General features: G+C 38.4%; 1 protein-coding gene across 2 annotated transcripts in view; it reads left to right on the top strand.

Annotated features, from left to right (window-relative positions):
- ANK3 (ankyrin 3) overlaps positions 1–19,705 on the top strand; it is a 754,092-nt gene that overhangs the window by 148,638 nt on the left and 585,749 nt on the right. Inside the window, exon 1 of one of the 2 annotated variants that reach the window (XM_056795855.1) lies at positions 724–1,351. The exons of the other annotated variant lie outside the window; for it this stretch is intronic. Within the exon in view, the coding sequence (XP_056651833.1) occupies positions 1,289–1,351 (63 nt within the window). The 5' untranslated portion in view covers positions 724–1,288. Of the gene's footprint in view, positions 1–723; positions 1,352–19,705 lie in introns of those variants that run through there. 2 annotated transcript variants of the gene reach the window in all.

Here is a 19,705-nt window from a genome sequence, read left to right as displayed (position 1 = left end):
AGAGACTTGTCTAAGATCTCTCAAGAAATCCATCCTGGGGACTCTTACTTTGGCCGCACCAGCAACAGAGCGGAGCAGGGGTTTAATAGTTTGGGACCAGTTAAAGGAGTAGCCTGGTGATGGAGACCCCATCCCAATTTGCCTGAGTCTTAGCTTTCTAGCCCGCAGTGTATGCTGGGAGAAGAGCCCTGGGCCTGGTCCCTGCCTGGGCAGCAGCAGGTCAGCTGGGGGTGGTAATGTGAGCTGAGCCTTTCACCGCCAGAATCACATTCAAGAGCCACGTCATGTTTATGCCAAATGGAGGGCTCGCGGGGCTGCTGCTGTCTCCTGAAGGTTCTCCCTTTTATGCAGATGCTGAGAAGTGGATGTCATAAGTCATGAAAGCCATCACAGGGGCAGCCCCTGCCCCCTCCCCCCCCCCCCAAGCCTGATGCCTTTCCATGACCAGCGTGGGGGCAAACATGTTAGCACAAGGGGCACCCCGGGGCCAGCTCCTCCCTGGTCCCAGCAACCATCCCAAGCCTGCGTGACTTAGTCAGTGTTGGTGGTGGGCGCTGGGTGAATGGCCCCGGCTTCTAAGGGGCTGTAACCTGAGCTTTGCTCGCTCTCTTGGCTGGCTTCGTTCTCTGGTATGCTCTGATGCATTCAGCACATGTGCTAGTATTGTACACGAGCGAGCGAGAGAGCTCTCCAGCCAGCCAGCCGCGAGCCAGGGAGCGAGCGAGCGAGGGAGGGAGGGAGCGAGGGAGGGAGGGAGCGAGCGAGGGAGCGAGCTAGAGGCAGCCAGTGCGATTTACAATCTGCTCCCCCTCCTGCGAGAAACAGCAAATCACCCACAGCGAGCACTTCGGAGACTTGTCAGCAGTCTGCAGCCGATCGCTCTGGGCGTGCGGCTCCTCCACACCATTTAGAGGCTGGAAACACTGTGCGAGAACGAACGAGCCAGAAAGTCTTGTCAGGCTCTCATCTCAGGGGTACCGAGCAGTTACAAAAAGCGAGTGAGGCCAAAATATTGATTTGTTCCAACCAGAGGAATCGGAGGCGCTTTGATGTAAGGAACACCCAGGCTCTTGTCTAGGAGAGCCCCAACGAGCCACGGGAGCGAGCGAGCGAGCCGCTGGAAGTCTGGAGAGCTGGGCTGGGGCGGAACAGCAGCTTGTTCTAGGACTTGCCTGGGAAGGGACAGTAAATGGACTTGGGTTTCAATGCTTTGAATATTGACGTGGCTTTGGATGTTGGAATACAAGCCTTAGTCTCTCCTGCTTCATAAGCTTGCCTAATTGAAAACATGAGTGAGGAACCAAAGGAGAAAAATGTGAAACCTGCTCATAGGAAAAGGAAGGGCAAAAAGGTAAGACATGAATAAGCAACATGTTCTATGCATTGTTCTCTCTCTCTCTCTCTCTCTCTCTCTCTCTCTCTCTCTCTCTCTCTCTCTCTCTCTCTCTCTCTCTCTCTCTCTCTCTCTCTCTCTCTCTCTTCTCTCTCTCTCTCTCTCTCTCTCTCTCTCTCTCTCTCCCTACCTCCCCCCCCCCTCCCTCCGATGGGATCTTCCTAGATTTGATTCTGAGCTTAGGAAATGGAGACGTTGCTAGCATCAGAATGCTTTTGTCTTGCCTGGCCAGGAATGGGTGTGTTCCATGCTGGAGAAAAAGAACAAGAAAAAAAATTACAATTCATGTACATTACTCAAATATTTAAAGAGTTCAACACATCATATACTTTTTCTGAAAGGAGACTTTTTCAGGTTGACATATGAGATGATTAGGTATACATCTTAATTATCTGGGGGTTTCTGGGAAGATTTTATCCTGCCCCCACCCCCACCCCCACCAGATTTTCCAGAATATCTGTTAATCAACAAGGTGTGATTGGTAATGAATATTATGGTATATATTTTTGTCTAAATGAGATTTTTGGCACACCTAAGGAAACCTGTGGTCATCCTTTTAAATCACAGCATGAAATGAATTCCATTTGAACCATTAATCAGTACAGGGCTGAGCATTTCACTCTGGAATTTTCAGGTTGTACATCCTTTATTTCTCTTTTTGTCACCATCTGAACCATAGACTAACATGAGAACAGAAAAATGGCCACAGATAAAATGAATGATGAGTGTGAATTTCTTTTTAGACCTGTAGAACCTGTCTAATTTTCTGACCATGTAGAAGGCAAGGAGAAATAGATGTGTGTGTGTGTTGTGTAAAGGTGCATCCACTTCACTTTTTAAAACATATATCTGGAATAGAAAATAAATGTTTCTGGGTAGACCATTTGCCATGGTTCTTCATGTGAGGCATCATGCTTTCAGGAATACCAAAAGGGGAAAAAAAGATACATTTTCCTATTTGAGAAAAAGGAAATGTCATTTCTGGAATGGGATTAGAATTGAGTCTTCCTGGAAGGGATTTCCTCTATATGTCTCCCTCTTCACACGTCATCATCTCCAAATCCTCTTCTTTGATGCCAGTTCTGTTCAGCTGCCATTTATTGTGACCCTTGATTGCCATGGAGGTTCCTTTCATTTGAAATGCTACTTTTAGGTGGTGTGTCCTACACAGACTGTAGAAGATCCTACAAAGGGGTTGGCGTTCAATTTGGCTTTTGTTGGGGAAAGATCAAGATTCCAACTAGCATTTGATGCACCAGGCATCTCATTTCCTCCCTATGTCCATGTATGTGTGTGTATTTGTATGTATGCCTGTATGTATTCATGCATATATGTGTATGTGTTTGTATTTAACTCAGAAGATTCATTTGAAAAGTGCATCTTTGGAGGCAACCTCTCCTATGAGAATGCTTTCTTGATATCTATTCCTATACCTGCCACCTCTAGGGCAGTGGTCCAGCCTCTAGCAGAAAGTAAAGCCTGCCAGACTGGCTTTGAACCATTCTTGACTTTGCCCACATTGAATGAGCAGGGCATGGTGATATTGCAGAAGTGATACTATGATATTCTGATTCCCAGGCTCCCCTCCAACCCCACCCCCACCCCACCCAAGGGAGGAGGGCGCAGCTGCAAGCCCAAATGATTTGTTTGGTGCCTTCTATAGAGATGGGTTAGGCTTTAGGAAAATGGTCAGCTGTGTTTATGTTGGTGAGCCCCTCACTCTTGTAGGTATCTTTGGACCTCTCCATTGATCCTTGAAGAAGACATGGCAGAGAGAGCCCAGGCTTGTCTATTGAGAGCCATATGAGTGTGTTCTATATTATAGTAAGTGATATCTGGGTCATTTATAAATAATTGAGTTTTTGTATGGCATCGTTTCATATTTGTTGATTTTTGAAGCCTCTTTGCTATCTTAATAGATTTTATTTTTTTTATTCTCATGAAGGTTTTATTTTTGTTATTTCCCAGAAATCTCTGTTTAAAGCAGGGATTCTTAACCTGGGGTCCATGTGCAGATATCAGGAAGTCCATGAAATTAGGAAAAAATATGTCTTCATTTCCTTCATTTATTTTAAAAATACTATTCTGCAAAGGGGTTGTGCAGGTTTGTTTCATCAGAATGCCAAAGGACCCTATGCCACAAAAAAGATTCTTTACCAATATGTCAACCAATGTTTGCCAAGACTTATTTTAGAGCAAGGACTCATTAAACATCTGCATAGCCTCTTAAAGGAAAGAATAGGTGTTTTTCTCCTCAAGATAAGAAAAAGATGAGGGGATAGTTTTAATCATGAAAAAAAGTTGCTCTTTTCTTTGATGGCTACCTGATCCAACATCATGGAAAGGCAGATGTTGCAGTTGAGTTTACAGGACCAGAAAATCACAATGGGTGGTTTCAGATCTGCAAAAACAAATCAACAGATACCAGTGGGTGTGGTCACACAAGAGCTTTCGTCAGAAAACATGTGTCGTAATGAATTCCCCAAGCATTTCAGACTCTATTTCCTAAAGTGTGTTTTTGGAAGTATCCTAGGAGAAAGATGAAGGTAAAATTTTAATGTAGAAGGATTTCAAATAAAGGATGTGATTGAACCTGCAATTTATGTGCAGGATTTCATTAGAGAAACACTTAGAAAATGTCCATTTCACTCAATGAGATCGGCATTTTTTCATGAAATCATCGTATTTTCCCCCTGCATTAGCTTTCAATAGGCATTTTGCCTGGTTTGTACATTATTAGCTTCTTCTTGGTGTTCATTAGAGGGGAAAAAATGCTCCTCATTTGTTTTCATCTTCTACTTTTAACAATATTAGAGTTTCTCTTTTTACTCTCAGCTGTGTCCTTTTTCCTTGAGGTGGTAACAAACTCATAATCAGGACATCTAATTCTACATTCAATTAACTTTGAACCTCAGTTTCCTCATTTGGAAAATGAAGATAATCTATCAATCTGGCTCAGTGAGAGAGCTCCGAGGGATCATTGTGTCATTGATCTTGAGCTGAAGGGAACCTTGGAAACCACCTAGTCCTACCCCTTCATTTTAGAGATGAGGAAACCAGAGAAAGGAAAAGAGGAATATGAAATTTAAGTTGGAAGAAATCTTGTTGTCGTTGTTGTAACTATTGTCATTTCAGTCACATCCAACTCTTCATGACTACATACTACTGTTATTATTAATAAGCATTTTAAAAATGCACAAGTAGACAGTGTTCTAAGTATAGAGTTTTTAAAGATGAAAAGCAATAGTCCCTATCCCCCAAGGAATTAATAGTCTATTGGACCTGGAGCAGCATTGTCTACCCTTTACAATTCCCTAAATAGGGTGCTATCCAGTCTTTTGAGACCAGTCAACTGTCTAAAGCCCAGAAACCAAAAGTGACTTTGGGACTTTCCTGATTTTCAGCACCAATCCAGAGTGCTTTTAAGGCCATTTTGGATGACTGATCAAGGTGGGAACTGAAGTCCATGATCACTTTTCTAAATGCCACTGGGAAGTTCTTTGATCTTGGGGATGAGCAGGATATATGTATCTCCATCTGCTGATCCAGGACAAATGACTTCCAGCCTTCACCACTCAGGTGGGGTCAGGCCAGTCCTCATGGACTGCTGCAGAAAGCTCATAAATCTGTTACTGGCTGGCCCTGTGACTCTCTGGACTAGGTGTGCTTATTTTTAGTGAAAGTGGATAAAAGACACATTTTCCTTATAAAATAATTAGGACACTAAAATGATATACTTTTGTAAAGGTTAAATATATACTCAAAACCAACCTTCACAGACTAAAGTATTCCTTGGAGGGATACTAGTAACCTTTTGTGCTTTGTTTTGAAAGAGTATCTTAGGTTCACTTCCAAGGTAAGCCCCTTGAGGACAAAGAATTTGTTTATTTGTTTCTTTGTATCTCTGGGGCATAGCACAATGCCTGGCATATTGGAAGAGTTTCAAAAATGTTTTATTGATCAATCCCTCTTTTCTCTGGGATGCCCACCTGTCTGTTTTGGAGTGGAAGAGCAGCTGATCTCACACCATACTTTTTTTGTGCTCTCCCTTTTCTACTCATCCCCACAGGCAATCTTTGATCCTATCAGCATTCACTTGTTTAACTAGGAGTTTATGTAGGATGTGTACAGTTTAGGTATCTCCTATGTTCCATGTACTCCTGGTTTCCTGAGGAAACATCATTTAGAATGACCTGGAGCTTTGTATTTTGAAGTCATATGTATTTTTTTTCTGAATGTTTAGATGTTGTTTACTTCATGTTGGAGCCAATAGAATATAAGTTCTTCTGAAAGAATGTGCTCATCTTGAGGTCAGAATCTGTTTCATTTTTGTTTTGCTGGGTGTCCCCAGCACTTACCACAGTAGGTTAATAGATATAAGCCAACAGACAGTGTTTCGTGGAAGGAACTAGGTTGATCGATCATTTATCACTCCCAAAAGTATTTAATCAACAAGTATTCAAATGATTGTTGTTTGTAGAGGACCGGGCAGGTTAGAGGAAATACAAAAATTTAGATAAAGCCCAGTCTCTACTCTCAAAGAGCAGTCCAGCAGTAAATTAGAGAACAGCACCAACAGTTTTGATCTAAAATATTACATACTTAATGAATTATTGTTTAGTTATTTCCCATCATATCTGACTCTTCACAATCCCTTTTGGGGTTTTCTTGGCAAAGATACTGGAATGATTTGCCATTTCTTCTCTAGATCTATAGATGAGGAAACTCAGACAAATGGGATTAAGTGACTTGCCCAAAGTCACACAGCTCAGAATCTGAGGCTAGATTTGAACTCAGGTCTTCCCAACTCTAGACTCAGTCCAATAAGATCTTTTTCTATCCATTGCACCACCTAGCTGCCCTGACCGAAAGCTTTGGAAGAGTCCAAAACAAAGAACCATCAAAGATCCAAGGAAGTTGTTCATGACTAGGGGAAAAAGGGAAAGCTTCCTGAAGTAGGGAACATTTGAGATGTAGGGATGCAGTAGGCAAAGGAATCTGATGTTTCTTTTGTGTCTTTTTTCCTTTTACTATCATTGACCTCAATCCTACCATTCTTTGGTAGATGGCTTTCAAGATTTGCCATGGCCAATAATATCCATCACTCTCTTACTAGTCTTTTGCTGAGCCTTTCCCAACCCTGCTAGGTGCTCAGGTTCTCAAATATCATACAAGCTTTCCATAACAAAACTCACATTCAAAGCCTGGCCAGTTGCCAGGACCAGTCAGAGTCTATGATTCATTAACACAAGTTTTAGGAGCCCAGGATCACTTCTATGGCATGAAGAGGAAGGACCTCAGTAAAAGCCATAAAGGACTTTGATTTTATTACATATAAGGACCATTTAAAGGAACCGGAGATCTCTAGCCTAGAGAAGACTTTGGAGGGTTTTCTACCTTTAAATATTTACAAGGTTGTCATGTGGAAGATGGCTTAGACTTGTTTTATTGGCCCCCAAAGCCAGAATAAGAGACCTCAAGTAGGAGTTGTAAATAGAGTCAATCTAGATGCAAGTCTCATAGTAAATAATGATAATAATAATTATAATTATAAAAAGATATACTCTAATTCTATATATAACAATATGTAATACAACATAAGACCTAGTTTTGTGTAGAACTTTAATATTTTTACAGTTTTTTATAAATATTTTCTCCTTTTATCCTCCTAATAATACTGGAGAATAAATGCTATCATTATCTCCATTTTATAGATAAACTTAGGAAAAGAGAAATTAAGCGATATATGTTCAGTCTCACAAGCCAGTACAGGAATTGCACTGAAATCTTCTTGACCTCAGGCCCAGAAATCTATCCATTGAACCATCTAGCTACCTCAATAAATGTTCTCTCTGTGTATGTCTCATCTATCTTCTATTAATCTATGCATCCTCTGTCATCTCTCTATTATGTTCTCCCTTTCTCTCTTCTCCTCCTAATACTGAAAGCTATTCAGAAGCAGGGTAGCCTTGGAAAATTGTGGGTTCCTTCTCATTGGAGGTCCTCTAGCAAAGCTCAGTGACAACTTGTAGGATTCTGATTCTGATACAGGTTGGCTTAAATGATGCTGAGGCTCCTGCCAACATTTCTGAAATTCTATGATGCTTATAATAATCCTGGGTTTCTCAGATTTATCTCATGAACTAGCAATCACTTTATCATTGTTACCTAAAACCTTTTTCTCTGGTTCATTAATGCCACCTTCTCCAGAAGGACTATTTTTTCAGTGAATTTGAAGATTAATGAGACATGGTTTACATGCAGGGCAATGTTGTGGGATGGTTAATTTCCTATGCTTCTGTGTAGGCAGCAGGTGGCAATAATGAGCAAGGCAGGCTGAGCTGCCAGGAGGTTAGGTAAGGCTGGGGGGGGGGGGGGGGAGGACTTCTTGCCACCTTTATGGGCACAGAGTTTTCTTTCCATGCTTCAAGAACCATGCTTGGTGCCAAGAAGAACTGGGTTCAAATCCTGCTTCTGATCCACATTGTGACCCAGAGCAAGCTATTTAACCTATAACTCTCCTAGGAAAATCTCCGGGCTGCCAACTCCAGAAAGTGCCTACCTGCATTGTGAGAAGGAGTGCTTCCTAGAACCATGAAATCAGAAATCTCTCTTCCTTCTCCAGGGGTAGCTTTTCTTTCCATTCTAGCCCACAAAGCATGGCAGCAGGTATTTAGAAAAAGAAAATGGGCTCACTTGTACCTTCCTACTATCATTGGCTTTGATTTATTTCTAGACATGTCTAGTATTTCCAATTCATATGCTAGGCTTCATCTAGTGCCAGTATCCCCTTTTGTCCTAAAAGCTTGAAACCTTCAGACCACTTCCCACTGATCAAACCTTTTGTCTCCCTAGCATAGTATAAGGAATGTTTTCCCTTCTGCTCTCTTTGCTGTAAGCCTTAAATAAAATTCACAGAATTTAGCATTTCTGCTTGCCTAGAAGGTTTTATAGAAGATAAATATCATATATAGAAAGAAGGTAAATATATAGAATATATATTTATATATACCACTATATGAATATAGAATATAAATATGTATATATTTAGAAATATAGAAGATAAATAACCTAAATACATATCTAAAGCACAATCCACAGCTAGAAAACCAATGAACTTTCATGCCTAGTTAGCTGAAAGAAGGAAAGTGGCTTTTTCTAGAATATCTAGGTTAGTGCTTAGTACAATTTCTGAAACATTAAGACCTTAATAATGCTGGATAATAGACTGACTGCTGGCTGTTTAATAGGTCCTTGATCAGTTTGGTTCTCAGCTCTGCAGTGACAGATCCCTGTTGTTGCAATTGTTACTTCTGTTGAATTTCTATACAAAATCAGTTCTACCTTCTGATATACTTTCACAGTTTATCTTCCAGCAGTAGCAAGCTTCAATGCATGGGTCTTTTTCTTGAATCTTGACTCTCCCAATTCTTGAATCTCCTATCCATAACTTCCTTTTTCTAAAAGTGGGAAGTGGGCTTGGGAGCTTAGGTCAGTCTATCAAGCAGCCCTTTCCCAAGACCCTCTTCCCAAAGGCAGGCTATAGAATCAGAAAAGCTCCTGATAGTTGCTTTATTGATTAAGCTAACATTAGGTTATGATTTTCATAAATTTTTCATTGAAAACTTTTAAATAAAGTATTATATAATTTTTTTAAATTCCAAAATGGCCTGATTTTGTTGCTCTTCTTTTTCTGTGGATATTTCATGGAGATGATATAGATTTGATCAATTTAAGAATGTTTCAGAGTGATTATTGCTTAATTTAAAGTATCATAAAATATATATGTGCCTTGACATAAGTCTAATTCTGTGAAATAAAATTTAGCCAAAGAGTGTTCACTAGAAACTTCTCTTCCTTCTGTTGATACCTTTTGTTTTTATTCCAATTATATGCCTCTTCCCTCTTCATCCACAGTGGGAATTTTCCTTTAAAACAAAGAGATAAGAAACAATTAAGCAAAGTCACTTTACATGTCAATCTCATCTGCTAGAATGTATAATATTACACAAACCTACTCCCTACTACTCAGAGGAGAGAGGGAAGTAGATTTTTTCCCCCTTCGATTTCTCCAGGATTATTTTAACTACTCAGTTTTCCTTTGATTTCCTTGTTCTTTCCATAAATATTGTAGCAATCATTGGGCATATTGCTTTCCTGCTTATGTTTACATCACTGCATCAGCTCATATAATATTTTCATATTTCTCTGAATTCTCTATATTTGTAATTTCTTAAAATTCAGTAATATTCTTTTATATTCTTCTGCCAAACATGTTTAGATATCCCCTAATGAATGGGCACTCATTTATTTCTAGCTTTTTTCTGCCTGCCCAAAATGCTCCTCTGGATAATTTGATATGTATAGGACCTTGGGTTATATGCCTAGCAAAATACTCTCAGGGTCAAAGGGATGAACAATTTAATAACTTTTTACCCAATTATATATTATTTTCCAAAATGATAAAACTAATTAAAATTTTCATCAATGTATTATCATGCCTATGCTTTGTAAAATTGACCATCCTAATATATATATTTTTAAAACCCTTACCTTCCGTCTTGGAGTCAATACTGTGTATATATTGGCTCCAAGACAGAAGAGTGGTAAGGGCTAGGTAATGGGGGTCAAGTGACTTGCCCAGGGTCACACAGCTGGGAAGTGTCTGAGGCAGACCATCCTAGTATTTTGTAATCTCTGATAGTTTGCTGGGTGGGATGATCTCAGATCTGTGTTAGGGCTTTTTCTTATTAATATTATCTGACTTAGTGGTTTGGAAAAATATTTCATATGCTTGTCAATAGTTTGTACTTCATTTGAATACTGTTTGTTCATATTCTTTGATGATTTATATATTAGGGGATTTTTAAAAATAAAAGTTTATAAGCTTTAAAAATTTAAAAGCACACTAAGACCTTCATATGAGCAATTTTCTTAATTAAAAATTTAGCTCAACTATGTGTGATGATTTTGTTTGTGCAAAAGCTTTTAAAATCTTTTGTGATCAATTGGATCATTTGGTTGCAGGTGAATTTCCACCATCACCATAGTTGTGAAAAGTACCTCTCTCCATTTTCTCCACTTTTTAATTGTTTTGCCTTTCATATTTAAGTAATGTGTACTTTTGAAATTTATTATGGCATATGGTATAAGATACTTGTCAAACTTTCCTCCCCAAAACTGCTTTCCAGTTTTCTCTGCAGTTTTTCCATGTTGGGTCTTTTCCTGGAAGCAATTATTACCGGAAATGAAAGGAGAGCTTGGTTATCTTATGCCTTTATCTCTAGCACGGTTGTGGTGCATGAGTTCTGAAGCTGCCCCCCTGTAAAGGATTGGGTGTATTGGATTGGTTTTGAGCGAGCAGAGCTGAGGTTAAACTGAGGGAATCATTATTTGGACTTCTATTGATTCTAGATGAGTGAGTATTTTGCAAGGCATCTGTCTGGAAGTCCATATCAGGCTTTTCAATCTGGGTTGAAAAATCTTGAACACATGTTCTTCCCAAGAGGGTTCTGAAAGAAAGAAAAATCGCTGCTTTGGAAGCATGTCTGAGCATTTGGACAGGGCAGAAGGATGACATTTACTGAAAGCAAATTAGAAGGATTAACAGGCTTAAGAAATGGAGGATAATTACCCAATGGGAAAAACAAGAAATTTCCTAATACGTTTCTTATTCCATTTGGTTATGATGGTAGCTGGACAGGAAGGAGAAAATCTGGCATTATAGATATGTATGGATTCACAGATATTGTATATGTCTGCGTTTTAACATCTATTCATCTAGCATGGAAAGACTTTAGGGAGAGTCATCAATCAGCTGAATCATTTAGGCGTCTGTCTGCATAAAGAGTCAAACAGAATTAATCTCACATATGGAATAATGATTTTTTTTCTAGATTGGTTCACAAAATGACTCTCTGAGAGGAACCCCTATCTATTGATTTATTTTATATCAAAGTTTTTTAAGTAGTTGTGTAATTCTTCAATGCTTTTGACTTTTATACCCACTTGTCAATGTTAACTCAATTGTTTCCTTAGATGAGCTGATGTTGTATATTCTAAAAGCTACTTTCTGCTTAGGTGTCTTTGATAATTTTGTGACTATAAAATTATCTAAACCAATGAGCATTGCATAGTCAAGAATATAATAGGAGGCATTCTTTTCCTCCATCTTCTTCTCTCCTTCCTTCTTTCTTACCAAAGTTCTATTTTCTTTACTTCTCTCTGCAATTTTCATCTCTTTATTTCTTTCCAAAACTCTTATGTCTTTAGAGACATTGATAGACATTTTAGATTGTTAATGATGAATATATTGATTTAAACACACTAACCTCACCACCTTCACCATTTAAGAAGCTAAAATACTTAGGTGTAGCTTATGCACTGTTAATTTGAGAGTGAAGTTAAATAATTTGTAAGAGGCATATAGTGGAAGAACCAAGAGTTAGTCTTTCCCTTCCTGCCTGAAGCTCTCTAGTCCCAACCATACCTGAAAATGAATCCTCACCATATCAAATCAAATGATGGTGTTTGCCCATTACTTCCCGAGGCATCCTTTTCTGCTTTTGGATAGCACCAATTTTTAGCAGTTCTTCCTGATGTCAAGCCTAAATGTACCAGCTGATGTGCCTTTATCCTAGTCTCTTCCCTATGTAGAGTATCTCTAGTTAATCCTGTATGTAGCTCCTCTGTACCTAGTTGAATATTTTCTCCCTCATTGTTCTGTGAGCTTCTGGAGTACCAGGTTGGCTTTTCTGGTCTTTCTTTGTATTCATAGACCATAACTCAGCACCTGGCACATTGTAAGCATTTAATAAGGGCTGATTATTATGCTTTCTATCCATTACTTCTAGTTATGTTTTCTAGAGCAAAGCAGAACAATCCTGATTCCTTTCCACATGGCTGACCTTCAAGTACCTGAAGCTATATCCCCTGAATCTTCTGTTTTCAAAGTTCCTCCAAAATTTCCTGCTCTTTTAGCCATTTCTTAATGAATATGGATTCAAGATTTCATTTTCCTAGATACACTTTTCTAGAATTTAGAGTTTAGATGGATATTCTATAGCCAGTCAATGTGTTCTTAAAATCCAAGACCAAGAACTACACAAACCATGGTGTTTACTCCTCCTCAATCTGTACAAATGTGTTCATATATAAGCAGAATACAGCACGACTCTTCCTGATTCCTAAAAATACATCTCTATAAATGTAGTCCAAGATAGGCTTGACTTTCTAGAATCTAGAGTCTAGATGGATATTCTCCAGCCAATCAATATTCTTAAAATATGAGACCAAGAACTGAACACAATATATCAAATGTGGTCAGATATAACCAGAATACAGCAAGATTCTTTTTTCCTTATTCCTAAAAGCCACACCACTATAAGCACAAGATAGGCTTACCTTTCTTGTCTATGTCATAATATTGATGTGTATTGAATTTTTCATCTGTTTCATCTAAGAATTAGTTTTAGATGATTTTTTTTCTTGCTACTCATTCAATATCTTATACTTAGGAAGTTGGTTTTTGAATTTAAGTGGAAGGCTTTACATTTTTCTTAGCAATACCTCCCCCTTTATATCTAACAAAAGCTTTATCTTTAGCCCTATTAAGCCTTATCTTCTTGGATTTGGCACAAACTTCTAGCCTGTCAAGATGTTTTTGAATTCTGACTCTGTCATTCAGTGATTTCACTATCCCTCTCAGTTTCATGTCATCTGCATAATTGAGAAACATACCACTTTTGCCTAACTCATTTCTAAATACATTAACCAACTTAGATTCAAGCCTGGTTTCTTGAGGTGTTCCATTGGAGAACTCTATTAAATGGTGATCTCTTCAAGGATAGAGACCACCTTTACCTCTTTTTATATCTCAGTGCTTAGAATGGTATCTGGCATACAGTAGGAGCTTAATCAATGAATGCTTTCTGACTGATTTTGCAAATTGACTTTGAAACATTGATGACTACTCTGGACCTATCCATTTAACTATTTCTGCATTGACGCATTGGTTTTAACATCTAATCATCTTTTCCATGAAAAGAACATGATTGACTACTAAATAAGGGTAGGGACTAGATCTTTGAAGTCATTGGTATAGAAAGTTCCCAAGTGAGAAGTAACTTTTTCTACCTTTGTAGGTTGACACCTTTCTATAACATACAGTCTTAAATAATTGCTTGAATATTGAAAAGTTGAGTGACTTGCCAAGGTAATATGGACAGTATGTATCAGAAGTAGAGCCTGAACTCAGCTCATCTCTACTTAAAGACTGGTACCCTGTCCATGAAGCCACCCAGTTTCTGCCAGCATGTATGCTCATTTCTCCAGAGTTCCCCCAAGAATTTCATGAAAGGCTGTCAAATGCTTTATTAATGCTTACTGCATTATGGGATTGAGTACTAGAAGGGACCTTGGAGAATATCTAGTACCAACTTCACATTTTACAGATGAATAAAATGAAGCCAGAGATGTCAAATTATCTGCTTAAGGTCATTCAGTAAAACAGATTTCAGCCTAGGTCCTCTGACTTCAAATTCACTGCTCTAGTCTGACCAACTGTTGATGAATCCACATTGACTCTTGGTAACTACTGCTTCTTTTTCTAAGTGTTCAGTGACCATCCTTTGGAAATATGTGTTGTTATTTTTTTAATTAATAAGCATTCATTTTCTTTCCTTCTTTCTTTACCCATACTGGAAAAAAAGAAAACAAAACCCTTGTAACAAACATGCATTGTCAAGAAAAACCAATCGTCACATTAAAAAATATCCTTTATCTACACAAGTAGGCCATTGCCTTCTACCAGGAAATGGGCAGCTTTTTTCATCATTGATCCTTGGAATTCTGGTTGGTCATTGTTTTGAGCAGAGTTCTTATATCTTTATGAGTTGTGTGTTTTTACAGTTGTTTGTTTTTCTGGTTTTTCTCTATTCTGAATTAATTGATACAAGTATGCCCATGTTTTTCTGAAGTTATCCTTTTCATAATTTCCTCATAGCTTAATGGTATTCCATTACTATAATCTTGAATCTTGTCAGGAATTGATGTCTGAAGACTGAATTCTCTTCCTTTTCTGAAAACTGGGACAGTTGGCACTCTTCAATCCCATGGTCTTTTTCAGCAATCACATATACCAGTTATGTGAACTGGATGACCATGAAAGAGTAATACTAATGGAAACAGGTTATTTCTTTCACTCTGGTCTTTAGTCTCTGGATAACCTGTCAGGTAAGTTGTATAATTCTGCCTTCATCTTTTTTTGTGAGCTAACTTATATTGTCTGTATACTTAATGCTTTCAATAGTGGATGATTTACTTTGGCTTTTAAAAGGAAATGAATTATTTCACTGGAATGAGCATAAGCCCATTCTAATATCCTAATCTGATAATGTTATAAAAGGAGAGAAGAACTTAAAAGTGGGATATCAAATGTACTTACCAAAAACTGAATTACAATGGTCTGAACTTTTAAAAAAAATAAATGCATTTTGATCTCTATCACTCTAATTAAATGTAATTAAATTAATTATGTATCTAAGTAAACATTTTTGGGCATCATTAAAAAACATACTACTACTTGTTTTTAAAGGAAAAAACCAGAAATTGTAATCATGATTTTATAGCTTGGCATCTTTCCCCCCCAAAGACTATTATCAGCAAATTAGTGAATTTCCTCCCACAGCACATATGGAATTCTTTCACTGAGAATGGAGCTTGGGCATTTGAATAGAAAGAAAACACAGGAAATGATTCTCAGTTTTAAATGTTTGAAGCTCCTTGTGCTAGCCCATGCAACTGATTTGCAGATGCAGAATTCTTTTTAGGAGACTTTTTGTAAATATCATTTCAGATCTTCTGATTTTGTCAGTGAATGAACTGCTTAGAGCTCTGTTTTCTCTCTTTCCCTTACATCCCCTCTCCTTTCATTTCAAGCGATGATGGGTAGATTAATGATCTCACTGGTGTGGGTCTTCCATTGTGCCATGGGAACCAGTATAGATGGAAATCTGTTCACCCCTTCTCAATCCATACAAATTTTATCCATAAAGTCTTGTTCATAAAAGACACATGTGATCCTTTCCCTGCGGCCCATCCACCCATGTTGTGTGCTTTTCTGTGAACCCAAGTTGACATTACTGGAGTAGGTGTACTATCAAGGATATTTTTCTTGCTTTGACCATGTGACCTGGCCACCTCTTTCATAATGACACCTCTCTCTTTGATAATATACTTGTACTCTCTCCAGAACTTCCCAAAGAGGATAGGTCACATTCCATGGACTATAATTTGATAGGTCAAGGCTATCCAGGAAAGGTAGAAAGTCAACAGCAATGAAATCCTAAAAATACAAATATAGATGAATGCAATTTGATGGAAAAAATCTGGAGAAATCAACATTGGTCTGTGTGGAACCAACTCCAATTTTGGAAAGATGCATACAGAAGATGAAGGCAAGTCAGTCAACTGAGTCACATTTATAAGTCCTTACCATGTGCCAGGCATTGGGTCAAGCCTAGGATACAAAGGAAGGCAAAGACAAACAAACAAACCCCAAACCCAGTTCTTAAGGAGCTCCTAGTTGAATGAGGAGCTAAAATGCAGGTGACTATGATTATGTATAAAGAGGATATATATGTCTCTGTGTGTAATATATATGTATATATGTATATACATATATATACATATGTATATATATATGAATTGTGGACTGTGAAAGACTTCTTACAGAAGGGGAGACTTTAGCTGAGACTTAAGGGAAGCCAGAAGGAGGAGATGAGGAGAGGAAGTTTCAGGTATAGGGAACAGTCAGTGAAAATTCTTGGAACTTGAGAAATTAGCATCCTGTGTGAGAAACAACAACCAATATCATTGGATTGCCATATTGATGGGAGAATAAGGTCCAATAAGGTTGAACGGGGTAGAAAGGGGTCAGGTATGAGAGGCTTTAAAAGTCAAAGGATTTTCTGTTTGTTCCTAGAGATATCCAGGGGAGTTTTTTTTTGAAGAGAAGAAAGAAAGTGGAGGCATCTAGCACAGACACAAAAAGGATGAGAAATATAGTAATGAGAACTAGCAGGGATGGATGGATGAAGTGAGGGGTGTTTTGAGTATGGATGACACATGGGAAGAAAGTGAGAAAGGGATGATAGAGTGAAAAATCTGCTGGAGAAGACAGGATGGAATAGTGTCACTTGTGGGCATGGAGGGAGGGGTTGATTTGGTAAGGGCCATGTTAGAAAGGGTGAAGTTGAGATGTGAAGGACAGAAGAGGGCTTTGGAGCATGGCCTCAGTTTTTTCAGTGAAATATGAAGCAAGAATTGGGAGAGGTTTAAGGAGAATGAAAGAGTTTGGAAAAGCCATTGTGGTGAGTGGGACAATGAACTGATTAGGGAGATGTAAAAGGATTGCTTTGCTGCAGTGAGGACCCAGTTGAAATTATGTAAAATCAATTTATAGTGGCCCCAGGTAGCAGAGATTCATGGTTTATTCCATCTTGATTTAAGAGCACATGAGTAGGAGTGAAGGTTGCAGTCCAAGGCTATAATTGGAAAGAATAAGCTCTTTGATAAGATAAAAGGGAAGGAACTTGAGAAATGAGGACACTCTTGAATTGACCTGGTTTACCCAGAATGTGAAGGCAATAGAGTATCACCAGTGCAGGAGTGATGACCTGGGTTGGTGGTAATGACAATGAACATAATTAGGAGTTGTAAGGCAGAGGGACAGATAGAATGACAGCAGATTATGATCAGAGAAAGGAATTTCAGAATTCATCAACATGGATGTGGGTGATGGTAAGTTCAAAGGTATGACTATCTTTGTGTGTAGCCATGACACTGTGTAGGAATAGATGAGAGGAAATGAGAAAGATAAGAAATTGGGAAGTTAAACTATGTAAATCTTTGTTTTTATTCTGAATATTTTATCTTACGTGGGAATCCTTTGGATTTTACTTCCTTAGGGTTTATGCCAAGTAGTAGGCTTTTTTGGATTGTTTGTTTGCTTTAAGCTAATTATTCTTCCTCACGAGGTTCCAGGTTTAGCTATTTCTATCTGGTGAACACACACAAATACTCTCCATGCCCTCTAAATTTCAGTTCCTTGGGGCAAAGCCCCAGATACTCACTCCCAAGGAACTGCTTTGGTGACTTTATTGAAATGGAGCATAATTCATAGTACCAGCTTAACCCCCTACCCCAAAATTATTAACTTTAATCAGTTAAACACCTATTCTATAATTTTTCTAAAGTATGGAAAAATATGTATATGTTTTGAAAAACCCAAAACTACCAATATTTGATTTGTTCCAACTTATCTTCCAACAGGACCACTAGAATGTTTTGCACTCAATCACAGTTTCAACCATTTATGTTTATGACTAGAATTTTTGTCTCTCCTTAAGGTTTTAAGGCACTGCAATGGTTAGAGTCCTGGCCCTTAAAACAGAAAGATCTGAGTTCAAATTCAGGCTCAGATATTTAATAACCGTACAATCATGGGCATGTCATTTAACCTCAGATGCCACAGTTTCCTCAACTATAAAATGTGGATAATAATACCTACTGTGCAAGGTTATTGTGAGGGTCAACAATTTCATTTGTAAAGCATTTAGCACAGAATGTGGCACATAGTAGGTGTTTATAGAAATGTTTCTTCCATTTCCCTTCTCTTTCATCCATTTAACCTATTTTAGAGGCTTTAAAAATAAATTTTAAAGTTATTCACCCCCTGGAGGTATACTTAATTGTTAATGTTGATGCCTTTTCCCCATTAAATAAAAGGTTTGGAGATTTACTTTAAAAGAAAAACTAATTACAAATTAACCAGCCACATTTTATCAGATCATATATTTATTGTATCAAATAAAATTTTGATTTGGGAATTAATATCACAAAGGATACCATAGGACAGAGTTAATCCCTTGAAGGAGAAGTTAACTTTTTGAAGCTTGAAGAATTTTAGATGTTGGCTGATTTGATATAGCACACACACACACACACAAAACCCCATAGATTTTAGAGTTTGTGTTCTGGAAAATTTATAAATACTTACTATATAGTGGTGTAGTTTTGGATATTGTGCTAATTCAGTAATATCTCTTCCAATCATTTTAAAACATGTGTGAAGACTGGATTTGGCTCTCTCCTAATTGTAGCAATGAAGGTACTTAGCTCCTCCTTGATTATGAAGATTAAGTTGTAATCCCCTGTCTCTTTTTAGATTTTAATCCCCAAAATGTAAAGCACAATACTTAAAGTTGAGTATGGAGATCTACCCATTTTGAATTTTAACCACAAAAATATGTGAACATCCATTTCATACATTGAGTGAGAGGCCTATGACCCACATGTGAAAGAGTGGGCAGTCCTAGAGTGGAGCGTCAGCTGTGATTGGTAGATGTAAAATTTAGGGGAAGTGACACAAGTGAAAAAGGTCTTTAAAAGTGGAAACAGAGACACAATTTGGGACAGACACTTAAACTTGAAGTAGAGACTCTAGCACTTGGCCGTGGAACTCAACCCTGGAGGAGCTCATGCGGGAGACCTTAGACTGCTTTCCTCTTAGATAGTCACTGTGGTGAGTGTAAAGGCTGACTTCCTTCCTTGCCCTTTCTGGAGGCATGAGCCTCCGGGAAAAGCCCATCATCTTGAGACTCCTTTCCCCTGGCTGGGGCCTTAGACTTTCTATCTGGGTCAGAGGAAGCCAGAGCATGCTCTCTCTCTCTCTCCCCCTATCTTCCCTCTATTGTAAAATAAACTTCCATAAATTCCATTTTACTTTAGTAATTCATTTTTGGGATTTAGAAATCAAATCCCTGGTGACCAATTAAATGTTCAGTCCAACCAGAAAATTAACACATGGTAGGTACTATTTCAATATTTACAAGGATTTGGATATCCCCTTGGGGCCATTCCCTCCATGGATATGGGCTTGCAGTCCAGGTCTTGTTATGACTGAAGAATGTATCAAGCTAGTGAGGAAACATATGAACCTGCTTTTGTTAGCTTAGATTTTCTATTCAAATATTTTATTAAAAATTAAAGACTGCTAGGTTTGCCAGCCCTCTAGTAATGAAATGGGCTATCAATTGAAGTCTCTTATTAGTGTCTGCAGTATCTTGGGTCATGTTTCTTCATCTGTGAAATGAGGGGGCTGGCTCAGTGATCTTGGAGGGCCCTTCCAGCTCCAAATCGAAGATTCTGGGCTTCTTTCTCTGCTTGGGAATTGTGGGACCTCTCAGGTTACCAGCCTGAGGGTTTTGGCAGAAGGAAGTTAGTAGAATTTGGTGCTGACTGGAGGCCAGA

The sequence above is a fragment of the Monodelphis domestica genome, chromosome 1 (genome assembly GCF_027887165.1).
Source record: "Monodelphis domestica isolate mMonDom1 chromosome 1, mMonDom1.pri, whole genome shotgun sequence".
NCBI lineage: Eukaryota > Metazoa > Chordata > Mammalia > Didelphimorphia > Didelphidae > Monodelphis > Monodelphis domestica.
Note: the sequence above shows the minus strand (reverse complement) of the source record. Positions and strands in the feature narration are given on the sequence as shown.